At 40.3% G+C, this 25,962-nt stretch overlaps 1 protein-coding gene across 1 annotated transcript in view; it reads left to right on the forward strand.

Annotated features, from left to right (window-relative positions):
• The first annotated feature begins 8,101 nt into the window (after positions 1–8,101).
• INPP5F (inositol polyphosphate-5-phosphatase F) overlaps positions 8,102–25,962 on the forward strand; it is a 38,692-nt gene continuing 20,831 nt past the window's right edge. The window contains exons 1-2 of the mRNA XM_014886778.2: positions 8,102–8,303; positions 21,014–21,094. Coding sequence (XP_014742264.2) covers positions 8,207–8,303; positions 21,014–21,094 — 178 coding nt within the window. The 5' untranslated portion in view covers positions 8,102–8,206. The remainder of the gene's footprint in view (positions 8,304–21,013; positions 21,095–25,962) is intronic.

Genomic DNA, 25,962 nt, shown 5'->3' on the forward strand with positions numbered 1-25,962 from the left:
TGAATAGGAAGAGATCACATTACCTCGTTCCTGTCTTGCCTAACCTGTTCTTAAACAACACCAGCGGTGGATAGTGGCCAGATAATGTCACTGAGCAGTCTATTCCCAGGCCTATTTAGCCAAATGCTTTGTTTCTAACTCACTCTTAGTTTGTTTAACTCATTCTTCCTGTGATTATGCTCAGTATTTTTTATTTTCTGAAATAAGACTTGGGATTGTTTAGCCTCAAAATGAAAAGACTCAGGGGGGAACCTTTTCAATGTGTGTAAATGCCTGATGGGAGGAATAAAAGAAGATGGAGTTAGACTCTTCTCATGAATATGCTATAAAGGGACAAGAGGAAATGGCTGCAAACTGAAATACAGGAAATTTCACTTAGAGTTAAGAATTTTTATTTTCCTGTGAAGGTGATCAACAGTGACACAGATTGCCAAGGGTGGGGGTGAAGTCAATGTCTTTGGAGATACCCAAACCCTGCTGGCCATGAACCTGGACAATCTTCTCTAGCTGATCCTGCTGTGAGGAGAGGGCTCAAACCACAGATACCTTTCAGCCTGCCTCCACCATTCTATGGCTCAGCGACACTGGGCAAAGAAACCAGTTACTCTTGTCCTCTTTCCAGCAATTCTCGTGTGTTTCAAGACTGTTTTCCTGTTTCCAATGAGAAACTAGTCCAAAAAATCCCCATTATTCAAATAATAAATCACAGCTTTTAAAATTCAGATTACCCTTCATTTCCTTTGGCCTGTTTTCTATAGATAATTCTTAAAATGGTTATATCAAACTGAATATAGAATTTCCATTGAGGTCTGACTCAGAGTAGAGTAAAAGGATTACTGCTGCTATGTATTCATTGTAGTAGAAATGGATTTTTATTTCACTTTTTTTGTTACTGGTTCCTTTATCAATTTATGATCTAGGATTACCCCAGAACTCCTGATTATCCAACTGTTCCTGAGCTTGTATTTATACAGATGATTATTACTCTTGAAAATTTTTCCTTTTGCCAGGCATTTCATTCATTCTAGGTAATTTATTCAGCTTGCCGTGATAACCTTCTAATGGAATCCTGACACACAGCAGACTTTCTGACCTTTCTAGCCTGGTGAGTTTACTAAGTATACTTGTTATTCCATTATTTGGGCCATTTGCAAAGGTACAGGATAGCACCAAACTAGAGTGTAAACCATTAGTAATCAGTCCCCAGGAGAAAATTCCCAAATGTTAGGACTGTAGAGTGCCAGAAGTGCACCATATTTCCTTAGGTTACAGGAAAATCACAAGGAACAGGATCAAAGGTCACATTAAGTGCAGACACAACTATTGCCCAGGACTGCTAGCCTGTCATAAGAAGAAAGGATTTGATTCAATCTCATGTTTATTATCTTAACTGTTCACACTTCATTGTCTTGCAGGTACTTGAAAGCACATACTTTGATAATATTTGTTCTTTCTTTTCATTTAAGAAGAGGGTCTGACCGATCTAAAATTCTGTGACTCTTCCTACTTTCCCTTTTGTTAAGGTCAGGATGGTGGCACAGATTCCTCAATATACAGGAAGTTATAACTGCCCAGTGGATTCACAGACATTGGAAAACAATCGGAAATTAGAAACCCGAATACTTTTCCTGCTCTCTGGGGCCTCATCCTCTGTCAGTTTTCAAAGATCAGCACTTACTTCTCCAAGCTGATCATGTCTCCACCTGGCCCTACCGGACTGATGACCTAGTGTAACTCCTGAACAACAACACATGCTTGTAATTTTCCCTTCACTAATTACTCAGGGTTAGTTCTATTTCCTCCTACATCCTATATGGTGTAATGGTGTATATGGCCTTAATAAATGAAAGGGTGCCTTGCAATTCTTCATGTGTCTCTTCCCTCAAAGAGGCAATTGACCACATATATGCAGTTTCTGAGATATTTTAAAATTTTGTTTAGGAATGCCTTTGACCTTATCTCAGAACCATCAGGTAAAGCTGAGTCATTTGTGCAGCTCCATACCCGTGAAAGTGTTACAGCACTCTAATTTATCACAAAGCCATAGAGCCAGGGTAAAAATCTTGTACAGAAATGCAGTAGATAAATTGTTCAGATAGATAGATGTTGTAATATAATTAAAATATCAAAGTGAAAAGGACATTGCCAAGTGTTTCATGTGGCTCTTATTCCACCTTGCTCTACTCCAATCTTGCTTCTCACTGGCAGTCATCCCTGCAAATGCAGACCCTGACTGACTTCCAACAAAAACACAGAACTGCCCCAATTTCTTTGAGGTATGACCATACATAAATTCTATTTTATTATTATTACCATAAAAGATAGACCTTGCTTTCATTTATCTGCATATAAATATGAATGTAAATTGTTGCCATGGCAGTTTAAAACATTTTACACATATCAATATAGTCAGGCTATAACACTTTTGCATAGCAGGGAACAAATGTTACCTTTAGTCATGAATGTAAAAGTGTGGTGCAAAGAACCTGCTGTATGTTCAAGGACAAGGACCCACACTTTCTGATTTTCAGTCCTCTTTTTCAGTCTCATGTCTATCTTCTTTCCCTAGGTTTGACAATGACCTACATAGCATTGCAGAAGAAAAGCAAAGCCAGCAATAAACACTTTTAGCCTGTATATAGCAATGATCATCTCTCCCAGTCACTCAAGTACAGAACATATAATCTCACAGGAAAATAAGGTTCTTTTAATCTTCTGGTTTAGCCCTTTGAGAGTCATAAGAATTCTAATTACCGGCACAGTACTTAACTGAGCATCAAGAGCTTGAGGATTGCCAGATCTATATGGGACTTTTTTATCCACACGCCACAGATGAAGGAAAAGCTGATAAGTGTTTTTTGACCTAAATTGTTGCCTGGCAGCTAGAGATTCTGCTCTTGGGAGGAGAGGGTTGAGTGTCACTCTTTGAACTTCACACATCCCTACTCCTCTTAAACACTGAGGTATATCTGCAGTGTAAATGCAGCATTAGGTAGAGGTTCTGTAAATATGAGCTCTCATGGAGACCTGTGGGTATGTGTCAGTGAGGTTTTTTTATGGCTCCAAATTTCTGCCAGAGTAATTTCATTTACAGTGTTAAAAACAATCACCTCATCTGTGTGTTGGTGAATCTGTCTGAGATACAGCAAGCCTTCAAGTAGACCATTCTTACTGTTCCACCTCATGACATTTGGGAAAGGTGATGGTCCCTGAAAAAGCTCCTTTGGATGACACTCTCTGAGGCTCATCCCAGGGCTCTGCTGTTCTATATGTGAGCACATGAACTGCGTTCCTTAAGAGTTGCAACAGAAAACAGGAGGTGTACTTCAGAACTGCTTCTGACAGGCTCCAGCTGCTACAGGGTCTGTAGGACAAAACTAGATCTAATCTTAAATAAAGCCCCTGGAGTGTGCACAGTTCAGAAGCTGGATCCCCAGCACCAGATGTTTAGTTCTCCAAATCCTTTCCAATTCTATGGCACTGCTTCCTAACTAGGAATGGTTGGCATTAGCATATCCATATCATAGACATGATCTGATTGTGCTCACTGTGACACTGGCACTGTCTGAGTGACACTAAGGTAAGTCCTGACCCCAAAAATTAGGCTCCTTCTGCTCAGTAACTCCAGGTAAGTTTGTTCTAACTTGACTTACTGTGATTTGGAGTCCAGTTTCATAAACAGTATTTAATAGGTTATTGTGCATCTGCAAATCCAGTTGACAATATGCTGCACAAATGCTTGTGGCTATCCAGTGCAGGCATGGGACAGGAATAGAAACACACAGCTGGGAAGGAGGAAAGGATTATTTAAGCTGGCTTTAGCAGCATTCAGTATTGTTGCTGAATGTCACAGCATGTCAGACCTTACTCTGCAAAGTTCCCTCTGGAACAACTTCTGGGGTGAGGAAAGGAGATCTTGACTGACCCCAAGTTAATTCGTTGCTTAGGCTTTTGCTGCAGCTGTACACGTGCTATTTTGAAAGTGTGTTATGCTCAATATAGAGAATGGAGTCCACTAGAGTGATATAATATAAATATTTAGTGTTAAAACTTTATTAATTGAATGGAGTACTAAAGGATGTTTTCCATCACAACTCCGTAGTGTTTAAATCCTGGAATGCTGAGACCACTGGCTTCCAAGCTGATGAAAAATGCCTCATCATCTTATGTTCATCCCTTAAACATCTCGTTCTCTTATTGCCCTTACCTTTTGTAATGGTTCTAAATCCCTGCAATCTGAGCAGACATTGCTGGCTCTGCACAGCACCTTGCACAGTGGGGGTCCTTATCCAGAACTGGAGCTCCTGGGCATGATATGAATGTAAACAGTGCATAATAATTCATAAATATTGTATAAATAAGGAGTGCCAGGAGAACAGGGAGCAAGAGAAACATGATTCAACCCCCCCTGCCCACTTTTCCTGCATTTATTTCCATCACATATGACTGACAGATTTTTACACTGAATATCTAATACATTTCATTTTCCTAGGGCAGCCAAACCCAGGGAAAAGTGACAAAAAGACATGTACAACACTTCAGCACTTGGCAACTACTGCTGTTCTTCAAGTGTCATTTGATGCTTGGCCTCCACAGTATTCACAGCACATAAAGTTAGTTATGCAAAAATGGAATATATAAATTTTGTTACTTTGGCTGTTTTACTGTCTAATCTACTGATGCATTTTGAGGAAAAAGCTAGATTCAGTGGACACCAGCAATGTTACAAAGATGACGATGTTTTTTGTTTCTGTAATATTAAAATAGAAAAAAAAACTCCAGGGAAATTAAAGCAACTTCCAAGAAAGTGAATCGCAAAATTAATTCAAATTGGCTAAATGGTATCAGAAAAAAAACTCTCTTAAAAATCTTCTTTTTCTAAATGACATATTAAATTCCAGTGATCCTGAAATTTTACTTGTTATCCTTTCTAAAGGCAGAATTTTTCTTTTTGCAATGGGAAAAATCCCAACCCAAATTAAAAGTAAGAAAGGGAGATAAGTTCTTCCAAAGGGTAATAAAACCACTACTTTTTCAGACTGAGGAAAATCAAGTACAATCTATTTTAAATGAGATGCAAATTTTATTACAATGGCTGTGAAGAACAGCCTGCTGTTTACTTTGGAGGAATTATGAATTAAATGTGGCCTTGGTATAGTATAAGCCATATTTTAACTGAGGAAGGCAGCCCAACAACACAGTAAGGAATCCTTTTATGTGCACCAGCTTGGTAGTCTGCAAAGTGCAATTTGCAATTCCAGAATAAAATAATTGTAGGCAGTCAAAACATTCTCATTTATTTTTGAAAATGGTTCCATTGATTTGCTCTTAACAGCCAGTGCAACAGAGGGAAAGCAATACACTGTCCATAAGCCATAGCTTAAATTGCAGATATTAACCACATACACATTGCTCTGAAGGGAGGAGGTTGTTCTTTTCGAGTGCTCACCAAAATGGAAATATTCCCATTGCAAGTAAGACATATTCATGGGGGAGAAGGAAATACCAGAGTTCCTCTTCCTTTAGAGATAGCTACAGCTGCCACAAAAAGTTATTTCAGTGAAAAGAAAGCTAAAAATAAATTCAGGCAAAAATTCTTATGCAGAACTGCTTTTCCTGGGTTTTGAGAGTTTTCATTTTCTTGCCAAAATAGCTAATGTTCATGCCAGTAGTTTTGTATTTTTCTGTTATAAAACAAAATACACAACTATTTTTCAGTAGTACATTTACAGGCACTTCAGAAAACGTTCTAGTCCTAAACAAATCTCTTTTATCTGCTATCTTGCCTGTCAGGAGACCCTCTGGTGTTACTCTGGTTTGAGAAGGAACCTCCTCAGAACAAAACTCTTCAGTCTCTATTTAATGCATAACAGACCCTCCCTAAAATAAAGGCCTTCTCAAAAATGTATTTCAGAAGAGGAAAGTAACTTCATTAAGAGAACCTCCCTAGGCTCCAAAGAAAAACAGAAGCACATGGAAGTGGGTAGGGAATGCCTAGGAGGAGTACAGAGATGTTGCCTTGGACATACAGGGATGAAAATAGAGAGAACAAAGCACAGTTGGATTAAAAATTGACAAGGAGTATGAAGGGTAACAAGAAAGGTTTCTGTAGTTGCTTTGGCATCAAAAAAGATGACCCAAGATTTTTCTAATGTTTCTCTGAAAGCTGCCAGGAGCACTGAAGCCAAACACACACAAAAAAATAGTTTCACTACTTTTGATGACCGACATTTAGAAATAAAGTTCCTGACACTGTCTACAGTGTCATTTCCAAATCTGGCACCCTTCACCTCAGGAGGAGTGGTGTATTTGTCCAACCTACCCAACCAATTGTACTTCCAAGTGTGGAGTGTTACTAAATCACATCCCTTTCCGTTAATCAACATTTAAACTTGATTTCAAGCTGCTGGCAATCAGGTAATACTGAGAGAGGGCATGACTAATTGTCAGCCTACGCATTTCCTTACCATTAGCTAGTGACAATGAATTGCAAAAATGCAAAATTTATCTTTCAGTTTTTTTCCCCCTATGTTAACTAAAGCTGACAGGCTCATAGAAACAGCACCCAGCTGTGAATCTCTGGAAAACACACTGAATGCAAGCAGAAAACCCATGGGGGGAAAAAAAAGCTCTGATCAAAGCATAAAAAAGGGCAGAACAAAAGTCTGTCCTTGAAATCCCTGCAAGCATTTTAATGGTGACCCTATGCATTGTGCTACAACACTGAACTATTTCAGAAACGCAGGCAGAATAGAGATGATATTGCAAGCGAGAAATATTTAGTGAATGATAGTGCAGGCTAAAGACATGGGAACAAAAATAATGCTTTGACCCACTGAGAAGTTCAGTTCCTAATCCCAAACCTGAAAAGTTCTGAAGTACATGCTTATCTTAAAAGAGGTCAATGTTCAATTAAACCTATTTAAGTTATACACCTAAAGTCATGCCTGCACTTAAATGCTTCTCTAGACTGGTTGCTGAGTGCCTCCCAAAATCAAGTTCTTCCGTGGCTCTTGAATGTTCACATTCAATAATGAGATTTCTCATTTCTTAATATCCTTTAATCACTTAGTGTTTTTGTAACATCACTAATATATATAAATGGAGAAAAAAAAGGATGAGAGAAATCGATCGTTTCAAAGAGTGGTTTAAAAGTAGGGTTTTCCTCCTACTGTAGGTGGTTCAACAATAATTGGTAAATCTTTTAATTTGTGAATTGAAGCAGCCTGCAGCCCTTCACTGGGATGCCGGGTGCCCACCAGAGCTGCTCCATCACTCCCCTACCTGCACGCAGGACAGGATGCTTTTTGTCTGTGTCCATCTCTTCTTCAATTTCACAGGGAGTGGGACATCAGCTTCCGTAATCAAACAAAAGCTCTGGAAGCCTGTGGACAAGCCCTCAGTAGGACTGGGAAGGGTCTGCAGCAGTGACAAGTTTGCAGGTACATTTTCCAGTGTCGCCTGCAGAAGAGATACAGGGAATTATTTGCCCTTTCATCAGGAGATGTTGCCTTCTGGGTAAATATTTAAAACAACCATGAGCCCAGTGCTGTGGTCCCGAAATTTCCTTTTACCACGAATTACACCGTGTATCACCTTCTGAGGGGAGGGAACTGAGGGGAGAGGGGAGGAGAAGATCAGGACTGAGGGGAGAGGAGATGAGGGGACGGGGGCTGAGGGAATGAAGGGAAAGGGGCTGAGGGGAGCCGTGCAGAAGAGAAGGGGCTGAGTGGAGCCGATCTCAGGCGAGCCGGGCTAAGGGTAGCCGGGCTGAGGGGAGCCGGGCTAAAGAGAAGCGGCTGAACAACCTCCGGGAGCCATGGACCAGCCCCGGCCCTCGGCCGTCCCAGCCCTCGCAAGCCCCGGCCCTGGCAGGCCCCGCCTCCACCACAGACCCCGCCCCTCGGCCCCGCCCCCTGCGCGGCCCCTTTAAGCTCGCGCGGGGCGGGGCCGGGCGCTGTCACGTGCGCGGCGGGGAGCGGAACCCGAGCTCGCGCCCGCTCCGCGCGCTCGCGCCCCGGGGCAGCGCCCGCGTGCGCGCCCCCGCGCGGGGCTGCTCGGGAGCGCGCGCCCCCCCACCCCCTCCCGTGCCGGCCATTCCTCCTTCCGCCCCGGGGCCGCGCGCGGCGGCGGGAGCGCCCCTTCCTCCCCTTCCCCTCCGTCCGTCCGTCCGTCCCTCTCTCCCGGCGGTTCCCGGCGTGCGAGCATGGAGCTGTTCCAAGCCAAGGACCACTACATCCTGCAGAGCGGGGAGCGGGCGCTGTGGTGCAGCCGGAGGGACGGCAGCCTGCAGCTGCGAGCCGGTGAGACCCCCGCGACCGCGCCCGCCGCCTGCGCGGGGAAGGGCGGGCTGGGACCCAGCCGAGCGCCGGGGCCGGGCGGACGGGAGGCGGCGGCGGGGCCGGCGCGGTGTCCCCGGCGGTACCGCGGGGGTTCGGTAGCGCTGCCCATCGCCCCGCGGCTCGCAGGAGCAGCCCCGGCTGCCCCGGGCCCGCGGGAGGTCACGCCTGTCCCCGTGTCCCGGTGTCCCGGCTGCTGTCCCAACCCGCGCCCGGTGTGACCCGGGTGGGTGCCGGTGTCCCCAGGCCATCCCCCGGGAGCATCGCCGTGTGGGGCTGGTGCCAGCCTTACATAAGGGATGCTCCCCACGCCTGGGCAGGTGTGTCCCGTGGTCGCCTCTTCCAGGAGAAATTGAACAGGTGGCGACGCTGGGTAGGGACCGGGTGATCTGTAAGGTCCATTCCAACCCTTTGGCGTTCTGTGATTCTGTGACTTCTAAAGTGCTGCTAAATTTTTCAGTGGTTACGGGCTGTGCAAGTAACAATTACACCGAGTTCCACTGTGTGTTAATATAAGACTGAAGGGAAGGCAGTGCGAACAAAAATTGAGATGGGATTGTGTACAAAGGAATTTTGAAACAATGGTAACTATCCTGTCCTACCTAGGAGCTTACTCAGTAGAGGAGTCTGTAAAATAAAATGCCACCCCTGGCAATTATCTTGCTTTCATAATGTGCGCTCCCTGACCGTGGCAGGAGGTTGGAACGATATTGTCTTTAAGGTCCCTTCCAAGCAAACCATTCTAGGAGTCTTTGTCGTTCTCTGTGATTCTAATATGTAGCTTTGATGTAAAGGAGCGTGCTGACCCTGCTTGTGTGTGAAATACACTCTAAATAGCTGGGTGTTTCACCAAACATGTGGCAGGCTGCACAGATGTTACTTACAGCTTTCTAAAACTGGGGTCTGTGTTATGCCAAAAAAGGTGGCTAAACAGTGTATGACGAGGCTGGCTATCTGACTTAGAGCTTCTGTAAAAGGCTGGACAAACTTGAAACAAAAACATCAAATACCATTGTTATCTGTGTTTTTCCAAAGAGCTGTTTTTCGTAGTGCACTTTCTTGCGTTGTGTTTTCATCCTTGAGTTGTGTCTTCTCAGTGCAGTTTGTTTGTGTCTCTTAGATAAAATTGCAATCTGTGTCAAGTTAACATGACTAATTCCTGTCTGTCAACTTCATTAATCCAGCAATACTTTGATTTGCAAGTGAATTTGGAAGATAATTGGTGTTAAGCTAGCAGACAGTACTGCTAGTCAGTGAAATGTGTGCTTTCACAGGGGGGAAACCCCTCAGGTTTAGGGTTATGATGGTTACAGCCATCTGCATGGGCTAAAAGCTCTTCCTTGACCCACAGTAATTAAAACACAAACTAGTGATCTGTAGTTCTGGAGATTGGTGTTCGGTAATTTTAACTTTTAAAATCATCGATGCCTTGCTTTCATGCAGCTATTGCTGTGTTTTATTTTTTTCTTGATGTCTCTTGACCTGCTGGAGGCTTTGCCAGTGCCCAGCAGTTTGTCTGCCTGCTGTTCCAGCAGCATTTTGTCCTTTGCCTGCCTCTGCATTTTCAGGCAGTTTCCATGTGATCCCTATTGTGTATGACCTGCAGATTAAAGAAAGGTAATATGATATTGAAGTCCCCTGGCCAGCTTGAAACTCTCAATTGTTAGCAATGCTTTCCCATTTCCGTGTGTTTGCAGCTTTGTTTTTCCAGCCCTGTCTGTGGATGATCTTGACAGTGGACTCCAGGTCTGAGAAATGAAATACCTTAGTAGGCTGAAAGTAAGCTCAAGAAAGAAACAGTTCTCTCACAGGAAATGTTTCTTGGATCAATAGCTCTTTCTTGTATTAAGACAAAACTGCATATCCTCAAGTTTGCAATTTTATTGCATTTGATCATTTATTACTGAGGCCACTGCCTGGAAATGAGTAAATGAATTTCTGTGTGATGAGTCACTGCTGTGTTAAAAAAAAAAACAAAGTCATAACTTGTGTTCATTGACATGTTTAATAATCTGTCAAAAGGCTGTGATCTAGCTGTGTGTCTCTGCTTGGTTTTGGAGGCCTTGGTTTTCAAAGCTGTATCACAGAGGCTGCAATGAATTAATCTTTACACATTCATGGGTTGAAATAGATAATTCTGGTGAACCTGCAAATCATTACTTGAGATTATAGGTATGACTCTAAAGAGCTGATGCTAAGCTTTATAGTACTCTCCTTCCTCAACTATAAAGCCATGTTCAGAAATTTGCTAATGTTGAGAGCTGTATTTCTGACCTCTTTGAATCATGGAGATAACAGCTTGAATTAAAAAAAAAAGGCAAATAATCTTGGTAAATATTTGCCATAAGCAAAGTCTGAGGTTGGCCCTCATCTGAAGGATGTCAGCCTGTGTTTACAAGATGTTTCTGGGTTTTTTTTATTCTCTAAAGTGAAAGCACTAATGAGTCACCTGCAGGAAATCCATGAATCACTTTGGCATCATAGTTTGTTTTTTTTAATAATTTGGCTGTCAAGAGTGTACTTTTTTTCAGGGTAGTGAAAAAACATGTGCTGTTCAACCATGCCTTACATCAGGTCTTGGTCAGGATTTCACTCTTGGATTACTCTGTTTATGCTCTGTGTGGCTGCTCCTGACTGATAGTTCTACACAGATTACAAATACTTTTTTATTGATGATGTTTGTATAAATTGTGTTTATATTTGCATATGTATACACAGACATATACACATATATATGTATGTATATGTAAAGGATAAAAAGTATTGAAGACACTGAATTCTTCTCACCATTTTTTAGCAGTGGAAGAAGGAATGAGACTGTTATGGTGTGAAAGCTTCTATTATCATTGTGCTGGCCTTGATAATACTCCAGGCAGTAATGTCAAATAACATTGGGAACAGTTCCTACCAGAACTATTCCTTGTAATTATGCTGACTCTTAACAGCTCTGGAGAAAAAAGCCTACCAAATATTTTGAGGGATACACAGATTGGAATTAGCCTAACACAGCTTTTGGGGGTGTCATGCTCAAAGTGTCTGTTGCCTCTGCCTGAAAGAGTAAAATGGGTTAAGCTGTGTTTTACCTCTGGAACTGTAAACTAGAGGCAGATGAGCATTTGTTTGTTTCAAACAAACACTTTAGGAATTTATTGTTACAGTATTCATTTTCATCTGTTGAAAATGGTTGTGAGTCAGTAACTGAAGCAATGCACTTTAAATACTTTCAGTGAGGGATGTGTTACCAAACAGTATTTTCAGAGTAGCAGAGGACACATTTCAGGTCAGGTGTCTTAGTGTGATAGTGTGAAATCATTTCTGAATCACTAATCATAAGGCCATCTAATATTCCGGCTGTGCTTGCCTTACTCCTCCAAGGCATTGCAGGATCCTGTAGAAATGGATTGTCCGAATTCCTGAGCTGTTCTTCATGGCTGGAGGAGGAAGAGCAGGTCCTTTGTAGGAAGTCTGGAAGTGCTCTGGTGAAGGCCTTGAGCTAATGAATGGTGTAAGGAGTGATGCCACTGCTACCAAAATTTATATTACTAAGTTTAAATCTACAGAGCAGTCCTAGACATGGCTCTGAGGGTGACAGCCTGGGTGTGAAGTCATGCTACTGAGTTATTTCATACAGAATTGCCTTCCTGAATTTCAGTAGTATGTCTTGGAAACTGCCTATCTATTCTGGGCAATGAATTCCACAGGAGGCTGGAGCTTTAGAAGAATGATCTCCGTATTTCAAGTTACTTCATAAGGAACCTCAAGCTGTTTTTTGACACCTTTTTAGCTGCAGTGGGTACTGCACTGTTTCTCACCCTTGCTTGCTCATTCTGTTCCCTCTTTTCCCTACCCTTCCTTGGTTGTCAGCACCACGTACTTGTGGCGTATGTGACAAACCAGATGTCAGAACTGATCTGCCTTAGCTCCAGCGGGAATGTAGGCTGAAAAAATCTTCAGCAGTTGGGTCCCTGTTGCTGCCTTTTCCTTCTTGTGAAAGAGAGCAGAGGGGAACAGGGGAGTGGGCTGGGCTGCTCTGTATCCTCACATTAAATATTGCATACATTAGGCACTGCTGTAGCTTCTGACTCTGAGGCGAGATCTTCCTATATATTAATCAGAGAGAAATTATTTTCTACTTTCTATAAGTAACGTCTACTTTGTAATTCCATTCATGATTCTTTTTATAGGGCATAGTAAACCTACAACTGAGACTTAAGTGGGTTGATAGTGTGTTAAAGCCTAGTCTGGTGAGAATTAAATAAACCTTGACGTGAGGTGTTTCTTTACTTTCCTGTTGATTCTTAGCAGGTGATGAGTTGAATATGACAAGGGTGTTCCTCTCACTTTTTTTTCCTCGTTTTCCTTCTTTGAAGAGTTCTGAAAATGCCAAACTTGTCCCAGCTCAGATGTGTAGATGTCTTGGAATTCCTGCCCATGCTGAAATGACCTGAGGTTTTGAATACATAAAAAAATTCCTAATGCTTCATATCTTGATATTCTGGTGCTGCTGGTTCTTTTCTTTCTTTCTTTTTTTTTTTTTTTTGCCTTCCCCTGGAATTAAAATGAATGTAATACAAGTGGATTTCTGTGGCTTGTGTTTTGCTGGCATAGGTGACTCATCTTTGATCTCATGAGTTAGTATTAACTAAATATTGAATAGGAAATTGCAGACTAACTGCAGCTAAAATGATGTCAATAAAGAAAGGTCTGCATCTGTACCAAGGGCTTGTGGTTTTTTCATCTGAGAACACTGTTCTTGTTAGGTTGTTTCACAGTTTAATGGTGTGGGTGATATTTCAGCTGTGTGTGTAAGGAAACATTAAAACTTTTGCGATTTTAAGTTTTGAACTCTGAACTGCAGGACAAGGCAGCCACTTGTTTGATGTGCTGCTTCTGTTCTTTCAAAACAGCTGTTGGAGATTGGGATGGGATAGAAAATAAAGTAATGGGAGTGGAGTATCAAGGAGAGGAGAAATTATTGTTTGTATATTTAGAGGAAGAATTTGGAAGTAGTGCAGAAACTTTCTTAATAAAAATTGGCTTTAGTAAACAGGAATATTAATACTTAACCATCCGTTGTATTTTCTTGCTCCAAACATCTTCCCCAGTAAAAACTGGGAGAGGACTTTTTTCCTGAAAAGCTGAACCCAAATGAATGGAATAGCACTTGAACACTGAGGTTTTCCTTTTAAGACAGAAATCTTATTTAAATAGAGCCCTGGAGCAGTGTTTGCTGAGTCTCTGAAAAACTGAAAACAGGGCCCTTGAACATGCTTTAAACAGGAAAACAGAATTCTGAGCCAAATTTAAAAGTAAGTAACCTTGCCCAAGAGGTAGTTGCAAGATGTAAATGGCAAGTACGTTTGTTAGTCATTAATTAATAAATGTCATTATCTTTGAGTTTTTTCCTTGTCTGTTTCGCAGTTAAGGAAAACCAGCAACTTTTGCCCTCATGAGTGATGGTTAAGTTTTTCTCTATATTTGCATGCCTTCCAGTAACATTTAAATAATATGTTGTTGCTTGTTATCTGAGTAGTCAAATTGTCCCTATATAAATAGTCAAATTCACTGTCCAACACTTAAATTAAAAAAAAAAAAAAGGAAGAATATTGGGAGAGTGGCTTGAAATCCTGTCTGTTCGTGAAACACTTGCCAAATTTTCGAATATAACTCTGTTATTTAGTGTTAGAAATGGTTGTTTCCAATCTATAACTCTTCTTGTGCTTTGAGACTGATTAGTTGGACAATCAGAGCCAAGTTGATTATGGCATCAGAAGAACAGGTGACAGTGAGGGAAAACTTTACCTTGCTTAAACTTGGCTCACACTGTTAATTCTCTCATGGCTCTTAAGAAGCATTAGCATAAGTCAGCTCAGTGATTAGTAAAACAAACTGATTTCCATAATTGTGGAATCCTACTGCTCAGTAAATGTTTATATTTTAAATTTTTGAGCATAGAATTGCTTTCTTGTGTTCTTCTTTCAGTATAGCTGTAGCTGAGCAAACTTTTAATAGACAGTCTTCAGAATGAGTGAACATAGTGTTTAAGCTGTCAGTTTTGTAAGTAGGTTTGAATAAAATCTTTCTCCTGCCTGATTGATCGTTTCCTTCTTGCATAGTAAATAGGATTTCAAAAAATGCAGACAATCTACTGCTTTCTTAGCTTCAAGGGTATATCCTCAAACAACTTGAGCTTTGTTGAAATACCAGCTAAAAATGGGAATGAATGTATGTAGCTGTGGAATTATATTAATTAGTGCAGAGTTGTTGCTTTTGGAAGAATAAAATATTTTTTTTCCTTTTCTCTTTTACTTCTGAGAAAATGTGTTTGCTAACAGAGTTCAGCAACGTGAAGAATAAATGGAAGCTCTAAAGTTAAAAAAAAAAAAAAAAAAGAAGCCAAACCAGCCAAGCAAAAAACCAACCCCCTGAGCTCCAGTGGCTTGGCACTTATTTGCATTTTAAGAGTCCCTGCTGGGCGGTTTTCTGAATGGTATTTAGGGTTTGTGGAAGGGATGCGAGGAGCTGGTTCTTGTTTCAAAAGGTTGAGATGCACATAACAGCTTGTTGCATATGTTTAGTCACCTGCATAAATGGTCTCTGAAGTGGGATGCACATACCTTGTGGGTACTCAAGGCAGTCCACTGGGGGTGTGGGAAGAAAATATTTTGTACCATTAATAAAAATAAGCACAGTTTTAAAATAGTGTTTATTTCACCCATTAAAAACCTCTTATCTTTTGTATGTTTTCTAATACATGCAATATAAATGATTCACATGTTCTGCTGGACTAAAAAAATAAATAAACATATTTGGGATATGTGCTAATTTTATTTTTCTTGATGTGGCGTTTGATAAAAAAGTCTGGAGTCCACTGATGCACAGGGTGAGACTCTGTTTGGAGCAAACACTGGTAACAGCAGTTTGTTTCCACTTCCAGTACAGGGGTTCCTTGTGCAATTCCATGTAACATTGGACACTCTCCAGACAACTGAACATTTTCCGTATGTTTTCCAGTTTCCCAAGCAATGCCTGGTGACTCAAGGGAGTTTCTGACTGCACCAGAATACAAGGAAGTATTTCTTTATCAAGATGAGTAGTAGGGATTCATTTTTGTTAGATGCTTTCTCTGGCACTTGCATCCTGCTTTGGCAGCAGCAATACAAATGTCTATTATTGTATGCTCCCATCCCCACTGCTTTAAATCTGTCACTGAATTGTACTTGAGCTGTTTGTGTTCATCTCTTTTAATGCTGAGATATTGAAGGGAAGTGTCCCAATAAAGCAGGTGATTAGCTGAAGGGATAACTTGTTTAAAGTTTGGAGGAGAACATGCAAGTAAATAAAAGTTAACACTTCACAACAATTAAGAGCTTGTAATACTGAATGTCTTAAAGCTCCATCTTTCTGCAAGTAGCTTAAATACAGTTTTAGAAATCTATGTTGAAAGGAAAACTCAATTAGGTTAAGTTTTATTTGCATAAGTAGTACTTTATTTCATCCAAGAAAAAGAAGTTCCACTTTATATTCTTAGATCTTCCCAGTTAATTTGTAATCTCTTAATCCTCGCTAAAATTCCAGAACACTATTCGAAGATGAACTGGAACTTGGAAGCTGACTTTCTTTTGAAAAACCACAGGAGGTCATAAAGGTGAAATAATGCTAATAATAAAGTCTTGCAGTTGTTTTTGATCTAAAGGAGACACAATTTAAAGAAAAAGCCTCCCTGAAATCTATTTTAAAATGTCATTGAAGCTTCTTCCTGAAATTTAACACTTCTGGTGTTAAAATGTACATTAGCAGAGCTGCGTGATTTATTTTGGCTATACATAGTGAGTCATTCTGCTTTTATTTTTTCTATATAAGTATCTATGGCTTGTGTTGAATGGTGAAAATGATGGAGAATTAATGCTCTGTCAGACTCCAGGATGACTTTTTGAGAACTGACACATTAATGCCCTTGCTTATACACTTAGGCATAACCTGAAGGAAATTCAGTGATGATGTGCATGTTTTTTATTGAGTACACTGTCAGGAAACATTTTCCAGCTGAGGTTTATTCCCATCTTCAACAACAAGGGAGAGAAGAGGTGTGTCTGTGCCCTCTGAACTACAGCAAGATTGGAAGAGAAATAATTGCAGCTACTCAATGGATTGAACCAGGCAGTAGTATGGGCTGGATTCAAATGATAAAAAACGAAATATTTTTTTCTTCCTGCCTTCTCCAGAGGAAGCTGCCAGCCTGCCTCCCCAGACTTTCCAGACTTGCCTCCAGCCATTCTGTGTTGAGCAAGTGGTTTATCCCAAAGCAGAGGTTTGTTTTCTTATCAGAGTTTGTGTCTGACCTTGGATCAACTCAGCTGGTGGTGCAGAAAGAGCCAGAAAGCAGTTTGGGGTTTTGATGCTCTTCCAAGTTGCTTTTGTATCACCTTTATCAGGGTTATGTTTGTGTAAACACAAAGAATTAAAGAGACTTTATCTGGTGTTGCACAGCTCTGCATCGCTGCTGGTGAGCTCTGAGGGTGGAAGTCAATCACATCAAAGCTGGTTTTGTTCTGAATTTATGACAGAAGTTCTGTTGTGCTGCAACTGAATGCTGATACAATCTCTGTGAATGGTAAATGCATTGCAGTAGTCATTAATCTCTGACAGGAATCAGCAAAAAACCCCAACATTTGTTTCAGTGGCTTGAATTTATTTAGTAGGATAAGGGAAGGAATGAGTGATTTTGTACTTCGGCATTGAAACTTGGTGAGCAAGTGTGTACATCAGAGTGTTAAGGCCTGTCAAACACTGGCAGTTCTCTCAAATTTAAAAACATTGAGGACAGCAGAGAATGCCTCAAGTCAGGGACTCATCTCACTGCTCACACTGATTCTGGACACAGCTTCTGACTTTCTGCAGTGGCTGTTTTGACATTGCTCTTTTATCCTCAGCAAAATACTGTATGAAGTCTGTTTCAACATCATTGTGTTGCAGTTTAAAGTTGATAAGTCTTTATTCCTGGCTCTGTGAGGTTCAAAGAGGACTAGTGTGACATTTATAGGAAGATAAATTTGTGTGGGGAAACAAAAGTAACTATTGATAAATTGTGTTTCACATTATACTTCAAGACATTATCTGTTTTGTGTGTAAGGAAAGTTCAGAGTTTCCTTTGATAGAGCCTTGTGGTGGTTAATTCTTACTGATAGCCATTTCTTTAAAAAAGAAAAAAAAAATTAAGCTTGTCATGAGTTCTTTCAGTATTCAGCAGTCAGAAATGTGGCCAGGTCTCATGTATGCTATCTGAAAACTTTTAACCGAGGTTTTTCTTTTTTTTTTTTGTATGGTTATTTTCTTTTTATGACTTTAAAAGGATGTAGATACCTTCTGTAGCATGTATCACTGTCTACCATCTTAAGCTTCCTCTTAAATTCTGTAAAATATATTTCAGTTAAATACTTACCTCCTGCAGGCTTGCAGTTAACATTGCTGGATCTCTGAATCTTTGCTTATGTAATGATTTTAAATATAGAGTGGTTATAATTTTCAAAGATACAAGATAGTGACTGGAGATTGCTGCTGCCAGTTTTACCAAATGGCTGCAAGGGAACAGTCTTGATCAATTTTAGTGTTAGACAAAAGTTGGAGATAGCTTCTTCCTATACAGAGTAAAGAAGAGTGCAGTCAGCATGAAAGCCCATCTTTGGGGATGGGTGGGAAAATGATATTGAAACCTTTATTTTGTATGGTTCATCCATCTCTTATTTCCAGAGTGCACTCATCAGGAGCAAGAGGTTCATATTGGTATTTACTGTAGTGATATTTATTCAGCATGACTGGGTGTTGGCTCTGAGCTGAGATATGGTTGTCACACAGGAAACTGAATTCTAACCAATAATAAACTCCTAATCAGGTTGTAACCAGATGTTTTATTTACTTAAAAAAACCTGGCTTGCTTCTGTGCTGTCACACATACTTTCCTATAGAAAGTTCTCTAGAAATAATAAGAAAAACAAACTTTGTGATGCTGTCACCAAAAGGAAGTCAGTGTGATTCCACTTGGTCTTTTTTCCAAATTCCAAATTGGTCTTTTTTCACAGCCTACAAGCATTTCTCCTGTAAGGCTTCTTTGCATCTAGATTTTCTTGGACACTGAAAAAAGCATGGTAATTCCCTTATATATTGCTAAATATGTCATTTTTTTTTCCCTATGCCCTGCCTTCCTCATGGAAAATTTTCTTCAGCCTTTACCATTAGTAGCTTGATAATCACACTTATCTAAGAGCCAGTGCTGCCCAGCTGGTGGATCCATCTTTGCTGCCTTTAAACTCTGAAAGTGGAATATGCATTTGTTTCCAAATGCATTCTCTTCTTTTCCAAAGCTTGTCTGTACTTAAAGTTTACAGCCATTTCTCATTGTGTCTTCTGCTGCTGGGGTAGTAGGATTCCTGTAGAAGATTCCTGGATTGGAGGAGAATTCCTGGATTGTCTGGTGCTGCCTCTGTCAGAGTAATAGAACAAGAGTAATAGAATGTCTGTGTAAGATCCACTTGTCTGTGCAGTCCCTAACACCAGTTTTCTTGTGTCCTTTTACAGGCAGGTCTAAAATGTTCTTTTCTTATTCCTCTAATTAAAACAAAATCTTATTTCTTCATGTTTTAATCTCTTGTAAACTCCTTGAGGAAAGCTCTAGATACCCAGTGATGTTTTCTTGCTAATAGCTTGTCACAGCAGGAAATCAGAGTTTTAGAAAGACATAGAATGTCTTCTAGATTACTAGGCTTATGGCAGCCACGGTAAACCTTCACTGATTTGGTTCTTTAATTTCCTCCTGTGCCTGGCTTTGTTTGCTGCTTGATGTCTCTGGCTGGCTTTTTAGCTATCATGGTGGAAATATGAATTTAAAGCTAATCACAAGGATAGCAATAAGTAGATGAAGTGTGAGACAATGCAGCTCCAGAAGAGTCACAGGGTTAGACAAAACTGGGATTGTGTGGGTGACCTGGGAAGGAAGGTGGAAGGTTTGGGAGTGAGGAAAGCTGCCTGCATCCTTCTTTACTGATAGTGCAGATTTCCCACAGCACAGAGATCCTCCTGGGTATTATTTGGAGTGAAACTGAACTCAGGCTGTTCTAGAACTTGTTTTGTGTGAGCACAAATCTGTCAGGAGGATACAAGATGTGCTCAGGTACTTCAGCAAGGATAGAAGGCACATCAAAAAGCTTTGTCTGTCATACCCACCATCACTGGTTTCCTGATGCTCAGCTCTGTTAATCTCCTTGAGAAGTTAATTTTCTTCTGACATGATTGACACAAGGTTCTGTGCAGCTCAAGTCAGTGTCCAGAGGAAGGAAGAAACAGGAATTTGGTCCAGCATGGTTACACACATTAATTGCAGCCCTGAATGCTGCTGCAAACATTACTTTATATTCTGCTACTGCAGGCTTTTAGTTCTTGCTTGTCTGTGTCCAGGCACATGTGATCTATCCCATTTAATGAGTTCATTCCAGATCTACCCTGACTGCAACTGTTTCTATTGTAGTTCATGGAAATGCTTATATTTAATGAGGAAATTAGCTGAATCTAATATTATTAAATGTTATGCTGGAAGCTGGGAAAACAATGTGTGTTCTTAGAATATCAAGGCCTCAGTTACAAATGCTTCAAGGACTCTGTTTTTTAAAAAGTGTGTAAAAAAAAAAATCATACTATCAGTTGTCACCTGCACGTCTCAGATTTACAAGAAGAAACTAAGATATTGTAGGTAAAGTGTTTACATAGATGCTTTGTACTCTTTTGTGAGTTTGCTCTTTCAAATGGTCGTCTCCTTACACCAACAGCTAAGACATTCAGTTTGTCTGCATCATAAAACTGGAGAAACTCTTTTACCTTGGAACAAGTGTGTTTTGGTAAATAACAAGCTTGTCCTTCATGGTGTAGAAATACCTCTTCTCCTTTGAGATTTTTCTCTCCTACACAGATACTTGCTTTTAAGTATCTGTTTTCACTTTCAAGATTTGAATTAGGATTTTCATTCTTTCCCCCACTCTCGAATCCTTGAACAGGTACTGCACCACAGAAACTCATTTTCTTCCTGCTTTCTCTTCTACTTCCTATGTGGTTCACTGGAATTTGTTAAGTGTAGGAGAACTAGAAACCTAAACCTAAACCTTGTGTGCTGTGATATTCCATGTACTTGTGAAGAGTGTTTGAACAAAAGAGGAAGTGTCTTGTGTGTGCATGTTTATAGAAAGAGGATGTGAAAGTAATTGTAATTGGATACAAATGGAAGGGAGCTGGGGGCAAAAGTTAACATCTACTGGGTTTTGAAGCTGTGTTTAACTCCGTGATCTCTATTCAGTTTCACTACAGCCATGTAAAATTTTGCTTGTTAAAAATTCTAGTGGATATGAGAAAAATTAAGCCAGCCTCCATTAAATTCAATTACTGCTGCCTAAAGCTACATTTCCCCTCCTCAAAAATCTGGAAAATATCGGTGGTAGGGTTTTATGTTGCAAATTTAGTCATTTTTTCATAGCTACTTGGTAGCAAGCAAAAATGGACATGTGCATCATTTTATTATTGTACATTTTCTGCCCTCCAAGGTGGGGAAAGTGGAGAGGGTGACTATCACTGGATTAATTGTCCTGTTCAGTTTACTGTTTAAAACCAGGAGATTTGTTCTTTTTTTGCAGCCACTGATCTTCTTTTGGCTTGGAATCCCATTTGTCTGGGCCTGGTAGAGGGAGTGATTGGTAAAGTCCAGCTTCATACAGGTATGTGCTTTGTTCTCTTCTGATGGGTTTTTATTTGCTTCCTGCTGAAGGTCTGTGGTGTTACAAATAAAACTGCATACTCCAATGGAATAATGTAGTATTCTTTGCTGTTGAGAAGCACTCCCCAAATGGATTTGTCAAGGTGATGATATTATGGCTGCACATGCAAATCCACCCTGCTCTCCAGTGTATGTCTTGTGATTTGGCACTGTCTTGTAAAAATAGAGAACTGCATTCACAAATAGTAGAAACTTGTATTTGAAGTTCTAGCTGAATCTCCATGTGAGAGTTATAAAATTCTTAAACCTTTTGGAATAATCCTTTCAAGGAGATTCCTGTTATTCTCCTATGGTACAGTACAAAAACTAATAAAGGAAGCTTTCACAGAAGTGTAAGGCCTGAATTCTCAATTGAAATATGCAAACCTGAAGAATAATTGCTTCCTTGGTAGAGGCATATTTGAAAACAAAAGGAACACTTAAACTTATTTGCAGTTAAATGACAGAGCTATAAAATTCAAGCAGGTGTAGAATTCATTGTTATTTTAATGATAAGCTTGTCTCTAACTGATAGTAGTAATGTTTTCCTGTAAAATAAACTCAGTACACCTTTTGCTTTATCAGCTGCAAATTCCTGTAGCCATAATAAGTATTTTTTTTGATGTATACCAGCTTTGTCCAGGAAGATACCTCTGCCAACAGAGCTCTATTTGCTGGCAGGTAGGAAAGGTTGCCATAAACCCTTGCTGAGTCCTATTCTTTTTGTGAGTGCCTACACCCTGCATTTAAAGTAGTGCCTGGCAATATGATCAATACAGGTAAAGTTTCAAGTGTGTTCCAGGAGGGCAGGATGGATTAAATGCTGAAATGGATCAGATGTTTGTGGTCCCTTGAATAGAAACAGATTGCTCAGGGTGGCAATAATGGGATGGAGAACGGAGACTGGGACATCTGGCATGAGTGTAGGGCAGATAAGTCCTAGGAATTATCATGGCTCCTTAGGTACTGTGACCCCTGGTCCTGTTTCTGGGAATGATAGTTCAGAGCTCACCTCTCCATCAAGTTCATGATCATGTCCTCCTTCTAGCTGTATCGCTTCATCTTCTTTGAAATCATCTGATATTTTTGTCTGTGTTCATTCTCCAGATTTATTCAGCCACCCTTTTTCAGATCTGGTGGTAGGAAGTGGTTCAGACTCTGCCATCTCATTTTCTCTTCTCTTCATCCAGGTTGTCTGTGCTGGTCAGCATGTGCTGTCCATGATGAATGATGGCTAAACTCCAGTAATGACCTTTTTCTGCTGTGGGAAAATGCTCAGTGATTGGTTTTGACACGTGTTCTTTGTGTTTGTGTGGGGTGTGGCGTTTTGTTTTAAAACCAGGCCCTTGGGTACACAAAAGCCTTTCCCCCTTTCTCTCTAGGGAGTCTCGTTATAAAAGCCTTTGAAAAGGGAGACTTCAAATGCTTTCTGGAAGGTTTTTTAGTATGTTGTGGCAACTGAAGATCTTTGCATGTGTGTTTGTTGTGAGCTGCTTCCTCTGCTTATGAAATCCGAGTTGAAACTTTCCCCAGAGTGTGACACTTCAACAGGTGTCAGCTTGCTGTTGTGAGGTAAATTAAGATTATCAGGTAATAAGCCTGATATCTCTTCTTTCCATGTGTCCTATAGAGCTACTGAATCAATTAAGCTCTTCCAGGCATTCCACTCAGTTGCTGCAGGTCAGTGGAAGCGTTTCCTTTTGTCTCTGCCTTGTTCAGATGGCACCTTCACAAACTGTTCATCCCTTCTTTTTGTTGTAGATATTCTGGTATTTGGTGGTGCAGTTGTCCTATAAATGGTGTTTTGTTTTCTACTACTAAAATGTCTGAAGAAAGATAGCCTCCAGCTATTTATCCTTGTTTTTCTTTTGAGAACTCCTTGAGTTTGCTGCCATTTCCAGATGAGTGTCATCCATCAGGCTGCAGTCACAAGGAGAGGGCTGAGTGAGGTGTCTTACATAGGTCTCCTCAAAGCTACTGTTTTCAATGAACTCCTACTTGATCATATTTAAGTGTAGCCTGATGTTGTCCTGAGCAGTCTGTAACAGTAACCTGTCCTCATTACTAATTCTTGTATCAATCTTTGTCCCCTGGAAACTTTATCAGCAGAAGTTGTATAAATATTTAACATTGCTGGACCTTTCTGTCCAGGCTCAGTAGGAGAGCTGTGCTGCAGGAGCTGGGTGAAATGCCTGACCTGCAACAGGAGGAATTGCTGCTCTGATTTCTCTTCCCCTGCCCCTGGGTTATCAGGATCAGAAAACTTAATTTGAAGCTCATTTGGTGAATTTGGGCTTGTCCTGCTCAGAGCCTTGTTACCAGCTATTGTTGAAAAGAGTTTTTAAAAGTCCTTGGCACATACAAGTTCTGGAAACTTCAAATGCCTTTTTAAGTATTGGGGTTCCTAACAGTGTGCTCTAGAGCTGTCACAAAGCCTGGATGCACTTGGACACAGATTCTCATATGTTCTTGAAAGATTTGCTTATTGCAAGAATGCTGGAATTGCCCAAGATGACCTTGAAATGTCCTTGTAATCAGTCATGGGCTGTCTGTAATTTAGCATTGAATACCCTAGCCAATGGGCTGTAACTAGGGATGGGTTTTAATTTACTTTTAATCTTGCTGGTTTTATTGCTTGCCTCATACAGGAGAATTTGTAGGAAAGCTGCTGTGACAGGGAAGCCATCTCATAGAAACCAACCAGCTGATATAATATGGTTTATTTTTTAATTCTTCAAAGAATTTCTGTCATGAGTGGTCCAGTTGTACCTCTGAACATAACAATACACTCACATTTGAGATTCAAATATATTTAAAACAATATTTTCTTCTTCCCCAAAGTGAATTTTCTTAAACATTCAGATACTTTATTTTTGTGTGTGTGTAGGGAACTCAAACCCAAACAATAAAATATTGGTTGAATATCAGAATGTAAGAATATAATGGCTTACCGTTTTCTGGCTCATCCCAAAACAACTTGTAAGAAAATGCAGAATAACAGTGGGAATAAAAGGAAAAGGGTTTTAGAATGTATTGTGGAGATATTACTGTGACAGATCGTTGCACATTTTCTTGGTAATTAAATTCTTGCACAATTAAAATTGTCTTTGCATAATCTTCCCATATAGAGGCAAACAAATCTCTTGCATAAAGTATCTCCTTTATAGAATTTAATTTTGTTGTCCAGTATATCTGACTAAAACCAAAGCTGGATTTCTTGACCAGTTCCAGCAGCTGCCATTCATTTCTGCCACAGGTCCTCCTGTTTCTTGGTCAAAGCACTCTCCTGTATTTGTATTCATTTGGAGTGTTCTTCCAGTGCTGGTTAATTAAGACCCGGGTTAAATGCTGCTGGCAAGAGTCCACAGACTCTGTAAACAGGAGGGAAATGGAGTTTTTCCTTCCTTTTCCCCAGCTTTTTTTTTGTTAGCATTCATCTGAATCTTGATAGAAACTACATCTGAAATCAGCATCTGAAACGTCTTCATTGAGATATAACTGAATTTCATACAGTCAACAACCCAAAGCATTCTTTTTGCATGCAGCCAATTTTTAAATTGTTCAAGTAACTAAAAGCATGAAATTGGGAGCATAGAATTTCTTGGTTAAAATCAAAATACTTGTAGAAAGCAGCATTTGTAGCAAACTCATGTACAGTTTATGAAAAGATACTGCAAAAGCATTTTGGGGGAAAGTAAATGCTAGATTGTTGGGGAAGTGTTAGAGAAAAACAGCAGTGTTGTGCTGACAGTGTTGAAACAACAGAGGAGTAAATTTCCATTTTAGTGAGGAAGGAGAGGTAATAGCTTCCTTTGGATGCAATACTTCAAACTAGTTGTTGCCATCTGCTGTGCAACAGTTCATAAAACACTGAAAATGAACATTATATTCTGAGGGATGGCTTGAAGGGTGCACTCTTCTGGAGTGGCACACAGCTGTCCTGTTCTGCAGTGCACACCATACCTCACACATGGAGCAGGCAATAACTAATCTGTGGCACTGCTTTTTTCCTTCTGTGCTAAAGCATATTCTCTATATTTAGGGATTCAGTTATTTAGATATTGCTGGCTATTATAATATGCTGCTTTTATAGCTATTGTTGAAGCTTTTACTTCAGGGCATGCTTTATCTGCATAATTACTTCCTGACTGTTTACTTTTGATCTGCTGGGAAATTCCTGTTTTCTTTCAATGTTCTGTGGCTCTGGCTATAATACAAAGAGTTTTGCAATGTTCACCAAGATGACATTTCAGTGCATTTTTAAAAATGACAAAAGGGTACTCAACTCACTTGTCTGTATTAATTTCTTAAGTTCTTGTTTACAGCTACCAGGGTTTGTTAGTATAGGTAAGGGGAAGACTGGGCAGAGATTTTTTTCCTATTCCAGTTTTTTACTGTGGCATATCTGCTCAGAAATGCCTTTACTAATCTCCAGTACAACCCTGCTGATTAATTCACTGGAGCTCTAGAGGGTTGCCTTTTTTAGGAGAGTGTCTGTTTTGTTTCTTGACATATATTGGTGTTTACTCCTACTCTCCTAGGAGTAAATTGTGTGGCCAACCTTCTGCAGGTGGGAATAGATGACATTATAGGACTTGCCAGCAGGAATATCTGCCTGGATGCCCTGTTATAAAAGCTTGGATTGCCCTTGCTTTTCAGAGGCTGCTCAGTTTGCCTTCTAGATATCAAGACAGAAAGGGCAGACCTTTTCAGATGAACTGATAGGCATCTTTATGTGCTGCTGGTGGGTTTGGCAGCATTTCAATTTCTCCTTTGCAAAAGGTTTTTTTTAACCTGCTCATTGGTCTTCTTGCTGTTGCATAAAATCTC

The sequence above is a fragment of the Sturnus vulgaris genome, chromosome 8 (assembly GCF_052056855.1).
Source record: "Sturnus vulgaris isolate bStuVul1 chromosome 8, bStuVul1.hap1, whole genome shotgun sequence".
In the NCBI taxonomy this organism is placed as follows: Eukaryota; Metazoa; Chordata; class Aves; order Passeriformes; family Sturnidae; genus Sturnus; species Sturnus vulgaris.